This window comes from Pezoporus flaviventris, unplaced genomic scaffold (assembly GCF_033815535.1).
Source record: "Pezoporus flaviventris isolate CSIRO_AGI_PZ_B2104156 unplaced genomic scaffold, CSIRO_AGI_Pfla_v1 ptg000066l, whole genome shotgun sequence".
Lineage (NCBI taxonomy): Eukaryota > Metazoa > Chordata > Aves > Psittaciformes > Psittacidae > Pezoporus > Pezoporus flaviventris.
The window spans coordinates 19,087,382-19,100,061 of NW_026892614.1; the positions used below are offsets into that span (position 1 = coordinate 19,087,382).

Sequence of the window (12,680 nt, forward strand, 5' to 3'; positions counted from 1 at the left end):
ACATTCAGAGCTAAAAAGACATGTTGCAAGTTCAAATATCAAGAGATATCCAGACAAGCTAAACCAGAATGTCCTCAAGTAAATCCAATGATCCAAAGCTTCTTAAATTTTTCTCTCTGCCCTATAAAAAAGCCCAAATTATTAATGTTTTCTTACCCTATGGAGCTCCACACCAAAATAACGAACAAGATTAGGGTGTTTGATGCCTTCAAAAATCTTCAGTTCATCAGCTGTTTCTTTGATGGTTTTGTGATCATTTGGTTGAAATCTTATCTGCAAGAAAGATTTTTCATTATTCCCCACTATTTCAAATTACAACAACAACTACAAAAACAACAAAACAAACCATCAAAAAAAGAAATAAAACCAAAACCCAAACACTTAAACAAAAACCACAAACAAGATATTTTTGCAAGATTATGTGCAGGTATGATGAATTATAAACTTTGTAAGAGCGAAACGCCGTAACTTAAATGTATAACTACACATATGTGTGCACATATCTCTCTTCCAAGCTTGCCTACTAGCTTAAACATGGTAGATAGGCACAGTACAAGAGAATCTGAAAGTAGTATCAGTGAGAGCTATCATTCAAGAAAGACTCGTTACCAGGTACTTCATCAACTGAGATTCTAAAGGTTTTCACAGAGGGGTTCTTCACTGAGAATGAGGCAGCTGCAAGGAAAAGGTGTGGCATGGAACAAATACAGCGGTAAAGGTTTTAATGAAAGAACCAGGTTTTCATTAGTTCTCCTACAATATCCCATGACGGAATTTTCACGGAGGAAAAATTTATCAAGCCTTGTGATTGTTTTATTCTGTATAAAAACTACAGGCTACAGTTTGCACTCAGTGTTAAAATCAAATACATAGAGGTTACAAAAAGGTAACAACTGACATTCAGGTATTTTACATACTTTGTAACACTTCAAAGTTGCCATACTCTGTTGCAAAGCTTCTCCACTACACTTTGAAGAGATTTTTAGACAGTAAAGAAATCTCACGGGGGGGGGGAATGCAGTATCGTTAACTAGCTTAAAAATAAATAGATAATTCTGGAAGTTAAAAAAACTACAGGAAAAGGCGGCACACTGCATATTCAGCCTCCTAGTAAAGTGTCTGTGAAAGAGGATCCACTTGATTTATTTGAGCTTCTGCTAAACAGCACACACATGTTAACCTGTAAAAAGTACTCGCACCTAGAAAGCAACTTTGAATTCCAGAAGCTGAGTGCTACCAATGGGGGGAGAAACGTTATTTAATTTTAAGAAAAAAAGAAACAACTCGACAACAACAAGATTTCAAGTGTTGGTATTAATGAATGACTATGGTACAAGAAGTTAAGCGTAAGACCAGTCTTGCTTGTCCAAACCTTTCAGATCACATACGTACTGGGAGGGGGGCAGAACTGGCTCATGAAATATAACTGCTCCAGCATCAAATGGCTGGCATGGCAACTGCTGTGAACAGCTGATGCCCACAGTTGTCTGAAGATGTAGAAATGCCATAAAACTAAACAATACAAATATTTTAACAGGCAAGGTGCTGTAGGAAAACAGATCTCTGCACCTACACAGCTTTACTTGCTTCTACCCTGACAAATTTTCTGTACCCACCAGGTTAGTCAACAGTTCTGTGACTCAGCTTAGCTTACTTAAACTACAGGAGAAGCTGAAAAAATTTGATGCCACACTTCTGCTCTAAGGAGTAAAGAAAAAAGGAATAAAATGTGAAAGGAAAACCTGCAAAGTAAATGTAAGTTTGTGTACAGACTTCACTGACCAGAAAACTCTTTTCCAAAATAACTGAAGATCTCTTAAGGGGAGCTCTTATATATTAAGCAGGCTTTCATTAAGTTCACAACATCCCTCTGAAACCTATCCATTTCACATACATTTAAATTGGAAGTTGTAAACTGAAAAGAAAAAGCTTAAGTAACTTAAGAGGAACAAGCGATAAGAGCCTGTGTGGCTACATGAAGAAACATTTGCCTTCCTGCCCTTTCTCAGCTAGCAACAGTGTTCAGAAATCCTTCATATCTGCTAAGTCATGAACATTCGGTTTGAAAAAAAAACAAAAAACCCACAAGGGCAGCAGTGATTCTTGTACAAGTACTCACTTCCTTCATAGCCATCAGCTCTCCAGTGTCAACACTGATACACGTATAGACTTTCCCATACTGGCCCTCACCTGCAGGATTAAAATAAGAAAAATGATACTACATTCAATAACCAACGTGAACATCAACTGCAACGAGAAAACATCACTGGAATCAGCTTGCCGAAGTTATTTACCTTTCTTTCAATGTAAGAATTTAAGTAGCTTTTAACCTGTTACACCTATTTTTACATTCATAGTCCTGAATTCAAGCTGATTAAAGGTAAAAACACTACATTAACAGCCTGACCTGAAAGATAACTTCTCATGAATACAAGGATTTTTCCCACAAACCCCAAGCCTGATCAGCAATGATCATACAGGGGAAAAACAATAATATTGGTGAATGAAGTCCCAAAGTTTGTGCTCATTTCCATTTGTATTTCTAGTTCTTCCAAAAGCAGAACTCGTCAACCATCTCACAGAGTTAAACACATGCAGGAATCACAGGTTCATACCTAACTAATTGTCCTAACCAAATCCTCCTCTTCTTTCTTGTTATTTGTTTCCTGCTATTTGACCAGTGAAAACTTCACTGAAGTTCTGCATAAAGGAAGTCCTAGCTGCAATAGTATTTTAACCTTCTGATTCCAGTAAAATTGGTATTACCTACATGGAGACCCAAGATTTCGAAAGATAGCCTTAGATCTCCTTCAAAAATACTAAGGTTGGTATTTTAGCCTGACGAATGAAGGTATAATGAACGTACCAATTTTGTTTCCTCTCTGCCACTTGAAAGTCACTTTTCTCAAACCTACATGCATGACATTATCGTAAGATTTCGGTGTGTCACAAACTTGGCCAATGATGTTCTTCCTCCTCATCTCTCTGTATCTCCTTTCTTCAAACAACTGAACAGACTTTTGAACAGCTTCAATCGGTGCTTGTTTGGAAGCAGTGTCTAAAAAGAGTGATGAACAATTTCCTTGATTGAGAAATATTCGCTGTGTTTATATTTTGTTACCTTTTGGTATCACGTGAAGTGACCTAAGTTAGAAGACACCTATTTTGTGAGTCTAACTTAAGGTGCAGGAAAAGCATAAAACATTTTAGCAATCACATATTAAACTATCACTTACAAATCAAATATGAAACTAAAGTAAAATGAGTACTGGTACTTTTTCAGTCATCTCTTACTTGATTCAAGGAAATTAAACGTATGAAATGGAACACTTGTCTGCACTTAGCCTGTAACTAACCACCAACAGATAGTGGAAATATATTAGGGTCGCTAAGAGCAGCAAGGAAAGAAGGACAGGTTAAGCTGTGCTATACAGAGATATAAGAGGTTTCTTGGAAAACTCAGTATCTGTTATTTCAGAGATTTAGTGGTACCAGATAACTCCAGCTTTCACATCTTATCATGAAACAGAATCCTTATGAGTGAGGCTGGAAGAAATCTCAGGGAAGCATTAATTTATCCCCTCCCTGTAAATGACCAAAATTACGTATCTGTCACTGTTGACTGACAGTAGTCCAACCTGTTTCTAACAGCCTCCAAAAGATGCAGATACTGATACTCCTAAATGACATACTCTAGTGCCCACACATTAATACCACTTCATCTACACCAAATCTGCCTCGTTGTTTTAAACCAAAATCTCTGAACAGTAAAACCAGTTCCCATTGCAACAGCCTTCTTGAAATTCTCAGGTTTTCCTTCACTCTACTTTCCTAGTTTAAACAAACTCAATTCCTTCAATGTTTATGTTCTGAACAAAAAAATAAGCCTTTTAGATTTCAGGGAAAAAAAAGTACTGTTCTTCCTGTGTTCTACCTGAGCCACCTAATGAGACCAGATTTCATATGACAGAAAACTTTCTTCTAACATTTCATGAGATTCCACCCTGCTAGAATACATGCAAGCAAGCTACACGTATATATCTGTATGGTATAGGAGTCTCACAAGTAATTCAGTTACTTTATGTTTCATGAAAATAAGCAACAGGACAGAGAGGAAGGACCCCGCAACAGCCTTGAATTCAGGAAACAGTCAGGATCACATGCTGTTAGACACCCACAGTAAGAAAATCCCATACTGGGGAAGAGATCTCAGAAAGTGAGGAAGTGCTTCCTACTCTCATGCAATTCATAACTGGGCACTGAGCAGGGACAGCAAATGTCCTCAATTCCTATAGTAATAAATGTGCTAATTTTGTAAACACAAACACTGCTAGCATCTTTCAGGAACTGAAAAGATCTAACCTTCACGAAGTTTAATTTCTCCTGCCTCAGAGAGTACACCTTGTGATTTTGTAAGCTATTCTACCTGCAATCAGAATTTTGGTTTTTCCCTTTTCTATCTAAAAAGCAGTGAAAATCTCTTTAGAATCAGCATTAAGATTCAGCCTTTTATTGCAGCATTAGTTTGATAAATATTACATCAAAGTGACTCCTAAACACCTACCTTTGGTCTGGTTGATTAAAGTTCTGAGCTCCCAGCTCCGCCGGGAAGAGCCACTTGAATCTCCTTTTGGATATGATGGTTCTAGAGAAAAAATACTGTGAGCATAGAAGTGGATTTATCTCATATTAAGAATTATGCCATTATATTCAGCAGAACCTGAGATGTTACATATCAGGACTAATACACCCTACAAGTATATGAGGCAGCCATATAGCAATGTATGTTGTTGAACTCACAAGATTACTTATCTTTAAAAAACAAATTGTGAAAGCTATCCTGAAATAGGATTTAATTTATACAGGAACAGAGATCTTCCCAATTGAGGGAAGCACTTCCAAGTCAGGGCACTTAATCAAATACGTAAGAAATTTGAAGGAAAAAAAAAATCTTTTAAAGTTCCTTAGAAAAAGACCTGTATTCATTCCAAACTCAGCCAGTTTCCTATTCATACAGATATATAAAAGGAAATAAGCATGAGGCAGACAGTATTTTCAACATCTGCTTAAAAGAAAGCAAACAAACCAACAAAAAAATCCCCACACCTCTTAGTATAAATTTTTAAGGCCATTCTTTCTTCAAAATCCACTTCATTTTGAAGGATGACCACAGTATCAACTCTACTTCACTTGCGATTTTGTACTTCATTTTAGTTTGCACAGAACACACTGTCTTAACAATCAACATTTCAAGGTATTTGATGTAATTAATACCACATATACAGGGACTGGGGAAACCTGAAGGAGAAGCTCTGATTCAGTAGATCAAGTCACACACCCTGTCCCCTCTTCCAGAATGCAAATAACAGCAAGTATTTGTAAGATGAATATTGCAGCGGAAGTTAAAGAACTGGACAGAAAACTTCACTGTTCTGATAGCTCCAGTTCATACCTCGTTAACAGCATTTAGAAAGTTACTATAATTCAGCAATCATGTTACTAATTTCATTTTGGACACTGTAACTTAGTAAGATACCAGGAAATTCCTTCGGCTACAATTCAGAAACAATATGAAAGGCAAGAGAATAGTGGATGTTTCTGAAAATAGAGGAACTTACTCTGACAGTATAAGCCCAGAAGTTAAAAATCTAAGATTTCTGAATGGAAAAAGGTGAAAAAAAAATTTGGAAAGAGGCAGAACTGGAAACAGAGAGAAATATGTAAACGCCATAAATCATCTGCACATCCAGGTCACAATCTGTTACTGTGACAATCACCTTCTCGCTCTTCAGTAGGACTGGAATGACGACTAAGAGATCTGAACTGCAACTCGGCTGCTATTGAAGCCAGTCGATCATTTTCAGGGACACTGGAACCCCTGTTAAAAAGAGCCATTGTACTAATTAACTTAGCATTACACTAAATAACTAATAGTGACAATTTAACGGCAGTTTAAAGAGAAAGAATCTCTGAAGCCTAGGATATGAACCATGGAAGTAACATGAAAGAAAACCCGATGCCAAGAGGTAAATTAAAAGCTCTTTCTATGCTATTTTTTCCCCCAAATTAAGACTTTTACATTATTTTAGTCATGCCACTCTGTGAAAACCCCCTAAGCTTCAAAAGCCCAAACTACTCGCAACTGTTACTTGCCCATAACACAGAATGCATTTTAATGACTTGGAACATACTACTAAGACAGCTGCTGCAGGACATAGCTGGTGCCAGGTTTGGATATACAATCAGAAATGATTCAGCTGGATGATAATGTGAGCCACATTATCAGATGAAGGGTGGCAACTGAATTCATATGCTCCTAGTGAGCTGCAAATAGTCATAGTCCACAGTCATTAAGATAAAACTAGTGGGAAAAGCCATAAGCAAGCTGACAGGAAGGACAGTGTTAAATGACAGCAACTTGACTATTTGGAAGCCCTAGCTCTTCCAGACAGCACAGAGTAGAATAAGATACCTCAGAATAAGTCCCAGATGAACAAGCATGCTGAACAGAACGTGAAAATAACACTGAGAGAAATGAGTCTTAAACCCTTAAATCTTCAGGCACGTTTCTCCAGCCCAAGACATTAATCAATCCACTCATGTTTTAGACCCATCATTCTCTCATGGCAGTCTTTCTATATTAAGTCCCTTTTGCATAAGGGTGCCTTTCAATTTTTAAAGTATGGTGGGGAAGATGTGTGACTGATGCCTCCTTTAACATAATGCTTTAGAGGTATGAGCTAAACACTACTGGAAAGAGAAACACTGTTAGATTTCAGTGAAGGATTTAACAGCTACAAAAGGATGAAAGATACTTGGCATCACAACGTGCACACACCTATGAGAGGGCTTCCCTACCGCTCTAAAGTTGCTTCTGAATAGTACCCAATTATTATCTAATAATAGTTTGGGGGGTTTATTAAAGGAAAAAGAAGAAAAAGAAAAAAGAGAGAAAGAGAGAAAAAGAAAAGATGCAAACTTCATAATCTTAAGAACAGAAGCCAAAACCCAAGTTACCCTATTCCCATGAGAATGTTCTCAGTAGAGTGTTTGCTTTGCCTTCCCTATTACTGCCAACTAAATCTTTGAAGTTTGAAGAGGAACTGAACCTGAGCTAGTGAGAATACTCAGTACTCTTCAGGAAGTTGTGGTTTTAATCAGCAAGAAGGCTGAGGTTATTCTCAGCACATACAGAGCAACAATTCTAGATGCACAAAGACCTTAAAAACAAGCAAAGCTAAACCACCTCTAAAATGAGACAGTAGCTAAACAGAGGACCTTAAGTATTATAGCTTTGAATGCAGGTGTTTAAAATCCATTTCATGCTCATCTCTGCCACCCAGATCTTTCACTGTTTGTGTCCAGAAAGATTGTGCGCATGTTATTAGGCAAAGAAATAGAGTAAAAAAAGAAGACGACTTGCTAAATTTCTGCTCAGTCCTGGATAAATATAAAATGATGAATAATAACCCCCAGCTAGCTCAGAAAATTAACATTAAAGGTCATTAGTATGAACACAGTGCAAAATGAATAACCAACCAAAAGCTTACTGAAAACAACCAGGAACTGCTACCTTGGACTTTGCTTTCTAGTTGTATTACATTGATTTTAATTTTTTTTTTTTCATTTTTTTAAGAGAAACTTCAGCAGAACTATGGTGGCATTTGTGCACTACACGCTGCCTCGTGCATCTGATTTATCAAGTTCCTACACTCAACTTTTTGTAGATATTTAATGCCTACAATCACGTTACAGGCGCCTAAAGAATTTCTGGAAAGTGTACAAAGTTTCTGTTTCTGTGGTAGCCCAGCAGCTGGGCCCCACACCTTGCATACAAAACCAGAAAACACTCTCTTGATCCAACAGATTCCATTTGCAACTTTGACTATATTAAAAACAAGAATTTGCTATAAATACATTACCTTGCAATAGTTTGCCTTCCTCAATAAACAAAACCCCTAAAAACCCCTAAGAGCCTCCAAAACTCTCTCTCTGCTTTAATAATTCTTAATAACTTTTTCTCTGAATTCTCCCAAGATAATCCAGAGGGTTGAGCAGCGCTAGTTAAAAATCCACGCAGTGCTCAGGAAAAAAAAATCATGGGACGATTTATTAACAACCATCAGAAAAGTAAAAAACTGAGAGCTCTGAGGAAAATACAAGTCCCTGAGTTACAGACCGAGGCAATTTGACTAAAATGCTGCATTCATATCAACTTTTGTGTTACAATCCATAAAACTATCATGCATTTGATTGCAGCTAAGGAGCAAAATTCTCATTTCTTCCTAATGACTATTTTCTTGAACTAGAAGAAACTGTCAAAATGCCGAACTTTACACTTTGATTGGTATTTGTGTAGGACAAATATGAAGAAAACATTAGAAGAATATAACGCTGTATTCAAGTGTGTCAATTTATAAACTTGACAGTTGTGTATAAAATGCCACCTGACAGAGTGGTACAAAATCACATCAAAGCCTACAAGTATTAAAAACTAGCTTCCTATCACCCTCTTGAAAAACTAACTTCAAAGATATTCCTTGGCTCAAAGAGCTCTACATATTCTAGGAAAAAAATACCCTTCATATGTTGTGTAGAGACTAATTATTAAATGAACAAACTCTGCATTTTCAAAATCATAAATCCTAATTAACCATCACCCTGTCAGCTTCTAAAGATGCCAGAATCTTCTCAGTGAAAATTCCCTACAACATTACTTGAAAAGGGCTTTTCAAGTGCATAGAGCTGGAGACTAATAATACGTATAATAAATATAAGTAGTTTGAATGACAAAAATTCTGGATATATTTCCAATCAAAATAAGGGGCCCAGACTCACAAGGTGTACATCTGGAAGCTACTGCAGAGTGTAAATCACATCTTACCATAAAAATTAACTGAAAAGACTTGCAGAAAAGATTTTTTATAAAAAGTGGTAACTTCCCTCTTAAGAACTTACTGCATGCTTCTGCTGGGCATCCGGAAACAAATCTATAAACCATGATGATTTGGTGTCTAACAACTGAAAATTATTTATTAAAATAATAATAATAATAATTCATAATCAAGTCATATCTAAGTTCACTTTGGTCACCATCAAGCTGTTGTCCTTCACTACCTGTTCTTTCTCTTCTCTGTGGCTGTGTGAAACAGATCATGTGTCTCCATTCATAAAAATTTCTTGTACAAGTGAGTTTTTGGTACTCTACAGTACAAATAAAAATCCAAAAAGCTATTTACAAACCCTAAGATGGTATCATTGTGTGAATAGCAGGATTTTCATGGTCAGGAGTGAAGGGAAAAAAGAGAGACTTGTCAATGGTCTGACTGTGGGACGGGAAGAAAGAACACCAACAGTCTGAAACATAACAGCCAAATCAGAGGCCAAAAAGCATGAAAGATACTAACCTAGGTCTGCCAAAAAATTCACTTGTGACCTCTGCAAACAGACAATACGGGAGTGGTTTCTGTTGCATATCCTGGTACAGGAATGGTTTCTTTCATATTAACTTTATGCTGCATAGCCCTAAGAAGCCAAAGGCGTAGCAAGAAACAAAAAACCCACCTTCCTGAAATGTTACGTGTTTAATTCTGAGTTTGCCACTACACAGTACTTCCAAATATTTATAGCAGACAATATCAAAACAGTTAGCTCACATAAAAACAAAAAAAAAAATCCTTGGGTTTATTTGCATCTTACAGTCATCTTAGTGCAAAGTGTTAGTTATCAATACTAATTATTTAGTAAAGTTATACCAATGAACTGACTGCCATACTTTAATTTCACAGATATTTTTACTGAGCAAATTTGTAATCTACATCAGAACTGCACACTTTAACTACCATATGGTTCAGGCATTTTAAGTCTGAAAGCAGTCTTATCATCTATGCCTAAGAAGATTCTGCTCAAGTCAAACATGAATGAAGGAGCCAGTGGAAGACATGATGGGACGGAAAAACACAGTGCAAATGATCTACTAGGATGCAAGTATGTGGAAAGGTTATATGGGTGATGTAAGTAGAATGAGGCTGCTACATCATGGAGTGGAGCTACCTGGTATCATTTGCACTGCTGACGGGTTTGGGTTGAGCTGAGTCGCTACCAACGGGAGAGGGGCGACTGACAGCTATGCTGCAATGGTTCCGTGCATCACAAGGGACACTCCGCGTGCTGTGGCAAGAAGAAAAACTTCAGGAAACAGTTTGGAAAAAAAAATAAAAACGTATGGAATTGAAGGTTTATTTTAAAAGTCAAATTTTGAAGTGTGCATGATAAGGCCTGATTTTAAAGGGTTTTCTAGTACATAAAGACGTAATTCTGTGTCTCAGGACCTTCAGGGGCTGTCAATACATACAATAATAATAATAATCTTCGAAAGAAAAATCCCTATATCTTTAGAGTAGAGCTAGCTGCTGCCAACATCTAAGCAACTTCAAACAAAACAACAACAAAGTCAAGTGTAGAGTATGACACTGTGCTGATCTTAAAAACCAAGGCCCTCTGATTGTGTAAAGATATGCACTGCAAAGTTCTTTTTGAGATTTTTAAAACTATTTTTGCATTAATTCTCATGTCAACTCTTTCAAGAGTAAGCAAAACCATCCAGTGTTTTAAGTTGCTTCATATCGGGTTGGTAATGATGCAGAAATGCCACCATATTCCAAAATGCTACATTTTAAAAAATCTACGCTAAACCATAGAAAGCACCGTTGTGGGCACATACGCAGACATTCAAAGTGGGGAAGGAAACAGAAGTCTTGTTAATGACCAGGTTTCAGTGAATTAAAGCTTGTTACATTGAAACACAGTTCTCAAGAAAGGCAAAGAGGGTAAGAATGACTTCAAAGACAGAAAGCATGCACCAATAAAAACTGTAAAATAAAGGGAGTAGAGGAAAGTAAGGAACTACATTGTCATTAAATGCATATTTATACAATTCAGATTGATAACACGCTAATTTTTTCTACTTTCTTTGTCTTCAACAGAAAAGGTGTTACCCTTACTGTCAGCATAGCAAGGGAGGATAAGCCAATTTACAAATCTGTATAATGCTAAATACCTGAAGCCTTCAGGTGTGGGGATGATAAGATGAGGATTTGGTGGATCACTATGGCACCGAGGTACTTTTACAGGACGGGGACTGTTTCGATGAATAGCTGTAAACATAAAAAAGGTAGAACATTTATTCAGATGTCAGAAAGACACTGTTAGGGCCATTTCAAGACAGAAAATTAAAACAAATTCCTATTTGATAAAGCTAAGTATGAACTGGCACATAATTTTTTCCTATCCTTTAAGAAAAATACGAATTATTCAAATTTAAAATAAATCAATTGTATGAATACTTTTCATATTATTGTATCATGTAAGTCATCTATAAAATAAGGAACATTTTCCAGAGAATTAAAAAATAGCAATTAGAAGAGCTGTAATTTCTTAACTATATCTTCACTATTTCAGCTTCACAGACTTAAGCTTATTTTTTAATCTTATTGTAAAATCAATATTAACAAACTAAACTGTTTTAAACAATTTAAATAATTAAAAAGCAAACAGGATTATTATGTTCCTTTTCATCAGGATTAGTTTTCTCAGACACTAACAGAAAGCAAAATGAGCTGGGAAAAAAACCCACATATGACAATTCTACCTATATTAATGCCCAACACAACAGTCTGCCCCAAGGAAGTGGTACAAAAGGAGAGGGTCAAACCTAAGTGAGCCATCACTATTCTCATGCTTAGCCTGTAAGAATAGTCTGCAGCATCTTCTGCTTTCCTCAACTCCTCCCTCCTCACTAGCCAGAAAAGTACTGTGGCAGTCACACTGCAAGATGCCCAATCAAAATACGAGCCAGCACTTTTTGCCAGGCTAGGTTAATCACAGCAAGCTGAGTTTCTGCTTTGTTTGCATTACCAGTAAAAGATACCAGGGCCATGTGTTGGCTGTCCTGTTACAATTCACAAGGACAGTAGCAGAAGATCCAGAGGCGTAACCTAACCCAATTGGGTGGACCACATGCTGTTTCTCAACGTAAAAAGACAGGATAAAACACAGGAGATCCCCTACAGGCAGCAGCATGAACGCAGCTGGATCCTCAGCTTTGCGGAAAGAGGTAGAGATCACAGTGGGTTTAAGTCCCTAAAAGGGTATGCAAATGGAACTAAGAATTCTTATTTTTCTCTTGATCACAAAATAGAAAGGGGTATCTGCAACATCTGCAGCCAGGATACAGTTTATGTTTTGTTATGTATTGAAGTTTCAGCCTGCTGTTCAACTCTGCGCCATGCCGTCCTTCTTTGTCACTCTCTCTCCACGCCTCTGAGCCAAAAGCTGTCAAGTAATTTAGTTCGCATGATCTGCTCTGCAATAGCATTTATGAGAGTTTCCATAATTTTGGATCATCACGCTAGTGATTTACCTAACATGGGCCTTTCTCTGAACAACAGTATCAAAAGCAAATATACAGATTTTACATCACAGTACAGAATTTGCCTGAATTATTTTAGACTATGCTTCTTTCCACAGAATTGGACTGACTTTCATTATGAAAGGTTTCTCAGCTGTAAAGGTTTCTCATCAAAATTATATCAAAACTGAAACTTTCCTGAAATACTGAAAAACCTCCTTTTGCCCAAGTCAAATCAATGTGCCTTCTGCCATCAACCCATCCAGGAAGT

The 12,680-nt window shown here is 37.0% G+C and overlaps 1 protein-coding gene across 8 annotated transcripts in view; it reads right to left on the reverse strand.

Moving 5' to 3' along the window:
* MAP3K4 (mitogen-activated protein kinase kinase kinase 4) overlaps positions 1 to 12,680 on the reverse strand; it is a 70,804-nt gene that overhangs the window by 10,382 nt on the left and 47,742 nt on the right. For 6 of the 8 annotated variants that reach the window (XM_061471449.1, XM_061471447.1, XM_061471445.1 and 3 more), the window contains 7 exons: positions 11,060 to 11,156; positions 10,054 to 10,170; positions 5,778 to 5,878; positions 4,565 to 4,645; positions 2,867 to 3,058; positions 2,120 to 2,190; positions 157 to 273 (listed from right to left, as the gene is read on the reverse strand). In XM_061471449.1, coding sequence (XP_061327433.1) covers positions 157 to 273; positions 2,120 to 2,190; positions 2,867 to 3,058; positions 4,565 to 4,645; positions 5,778 to 5,878; positions 10,054 to 10,170; positions 11,060 to 11,156 — 776 coding nt within the window. The remainder of the gene's footprint in view (positions 1 to 156; positions 274 to 2,119; positions 2,191 to 2,866; positions 3,059 to 4,564; positions 4,646 to 5,777; positions 5,879 to 10,053; positions 10,171 to 11,059; positions 11,157 to 12,680) is intronic. The other 2 variants (XM_061471448.1, XM_061471446.1) reach the window with 1 other exon arrangement.